Source organism: Urocitellus parryii, chromosome 6 (genome assembly GCF_045843805.1).
Source record: "Urocitellus parryii isolate mUroPar1 chromosome 6, mUroPar1.hap1, whole genome shotgun sequence".
Taxonomy (NCBI): domain Eukaryota; kingdom Metazoa; phylum Chordata; class Mammalia; order Rodentia; family Sciuridae; genus Urocitellus; species Urocitellus parryii.
Window position 1 is genome coordinate 121,592,768 of NC_135536.1, and position 2,361 is coordinate 121,595,128.

The following is a 2,361-nucleotide window of genomic DNA, read 5'->3' on the forward strand; positions in this document are numbered from 1 at the left end:
CATTATGTTAACAGATTTTCATGTGGTTAAGTGTTTTACACACACCATCACAAGCAATCTTCATGATGATTGAGGTAGGTCACTACTCTTCATGAGGTAGGTCACTACTACTCCTAGCCCCAATTATAGATAAAGAAATCACTCAGACAACTGAGCCAAGCTGACACAGCTTGAGGACAGGCTAGGATCTCACTGTATCTGACCCTGTCACAGCCATGCTGCACACATCAGCAATAGAATACCTAACGTTTCCCCCTCTTCTTCCCTTGCTAGGTCTGACTGCCCTGGTGGCTGGAGATTCTAAGCCAATATGATGGATGATGACACGGAGTTGAGGACTGATGGAAACTCCCTTCTGAAGGCTGTGTGGCTGGGCAGGCTGCGGCTGACCAGACTCCTCCTGGAAGGGGGAGCTTATATCAATGAGAGCAATGACAAAGGCGAAACTGCTCTCATGGTGGCATGTATCACCAAACATGTGGATCAGCAAAGTATCAGCAAGTCCAAGATGGTGAAGTACTTGTTGGACAACAGGGCAGACCCTAATATCCAGGATAAGTCTGGAAAGACTGCTCTCATCCACGCTTGCATCAGAAGAGCAGGGGGAGAAGTGGTCTCCCTACTCCTGGAAAATGGAGCTGACCCCAGCCTTGAGGATCGCAGTGGGGCTTCGGCTCTGGTTTATGCAATAAATGCAGATGACAAGGACGCATTGAAACATCTCATTGACGCCTGCAAAGCCAAAGGGAAGGAAGTGATTATCATAACAACGGATAAATCATCTTCCGGCACCAAAACCACTAAACAGTATCTTAATGTCCCTCCTTCACCCAAGGTGGAAGACCGACAGTCACCTCCACTGTGTGCATCTCCTTCTGACATTGAACTGAAGGCTCCAGGCCTGAGCTCACCACCAAATGAAAAAGAGGATGACTTCTTCGGCCTCCAGACAGGACACCCAAGTGGCTGTAACACCTCTAAGATTCTCAATGATCCTGGGTCTCCCACTAGGAAAGTCAGCAACCTTCCCACCAGGAAAGTGGGGGCCCGCTTGCCCCAACTGAAGAGGCTCCAGTCTGAACCCTGGGGCCTGATTGCGCCCTCTGTGCTGGCAGCCTCCTCTCGGCAGGATGAAACCCACAGTGCCGGCACAGACAGTGAGGTCATCAGGAACATCAGCGACATGTCTTTCCCTAAGAGGGGGCCCCTCTCCAGAACCAACAGCATCGATGGCAAAGACCCTGCCCTCTTCCCCTCAGTCCCAGAGCAGGCTCTGAAGGTTCCGGCCTCTTCGGCACCAGCATCCTGGAAAGCAGCCTATGAGAAAGGCCAGGCTCCCCACCCTCGTCTGGCCAGGAGAGGAGCTCTCTCTGTTGACCAAGAGAAAGGTGGCATGTGCCCATCGGGAGCCTCTGCTCTCAAAGAGCCAGCATCCCTCAAACGGCTGGAAAATGACCTCTATGACTTAGAGTTACAACCAGGGGCTGACTCACCCAGCTCCATTTCCCTCGAGCCAGGCAAAGGTCCCTTAGATAGAAAGAAGCTCAACAGCTCCCACTTGTCTCTTTTCCATGGCTCTCGGGAGTCCCTGGACGTCGCGCCCACCACATCCCCCAGTTCTGTGCGTCGCAGACCCCCGCATCTCCTAGAAAGACGAGGTTCTGGAACTCTGCTGCTAGACCGCATCGCTCACACTAGGCCTGGCTTTCTTCCACCTTTAAATGTGAATCTGAACCCACCCATCCCCGATATTAGACCGAATAGCAAACCTTCTTCCCCACTTGCTAGTGGCTTAAAATCTATGGTTCCTGTTGCTCCAAGTTCACCAAAGAGAGTTGACTTGAGAAGCAAAAAGAAGCTCCTCAGAAGGCATTCGATGCAAATTGAACAGATGAAGCAGCTGTCGGACTTTGAAGAAATAATGACCTAGAAATCTTCAGGAAGGCTTCTCCTCATGTCTAAATCTAGGTAGTTTATGGAAGGGACCAAAATCTAGACCAACATAGCCATGTAGATCCTCTGTCTCTTCTCGCTCCTCAATGCTGGTATGTGACCACTTCAGAAGACATGGGAACAGGGTGCTGCTTCACCTTTGAAATAAATCCAGGGATTATTTCACTTCTGAAATGTTTATTTCGCTCCTGAAATAATCCCTGGGTTTTTACAGGCCTACTTGAAAAGAGTTCAGGATAATTGGGTTTCAGAGATGAAATTACAAGAAAAAAATAACTCCCCCAAGGAAGACAACCTTTGCAGTTTGAAGGTGACCCAGCAAGTATGGTGATCTAAGCTGTGGATCCCAGTTACTTTCCTTCAGACAAACAGTAAATGTGTGTTGAAGTCATGAGATAGTATTACCGT

The 2,361-nt window shown here is 49.4% G+C and overlaps 1 protein-coding gene across 1 annotated transcript; it reads left to right on the forward strand.

Annotated features, from left to right (window-relative positions):
* The first annotated feature begins 310 nt into the window (after positions 1 to 310).
* Positions 311 to 1,930, forward strand: Ankrd34c (ankyrin repeat domain 34C). The gene has a single exon (XM_026400584.2). The coding sequence runs from the start codon at positions 311 to 313 to the stop codon at positions 1,928 to 1,930; it is 1,620 nt and encodes a 539-aa protein (XP_026256369.2).
* Positions 1,931 to 2,361: the final 431 nt, after the last annotated feature.

Excerpts from the sequence above, each read along its gene's own strand:
- Ankrd34c (XM_026400584.2), top strand. The coding sequence starts at position 311 with ATGATGGATGATGACACGGAGTTGAGGACTGATGGAAACTCCCTTCTG.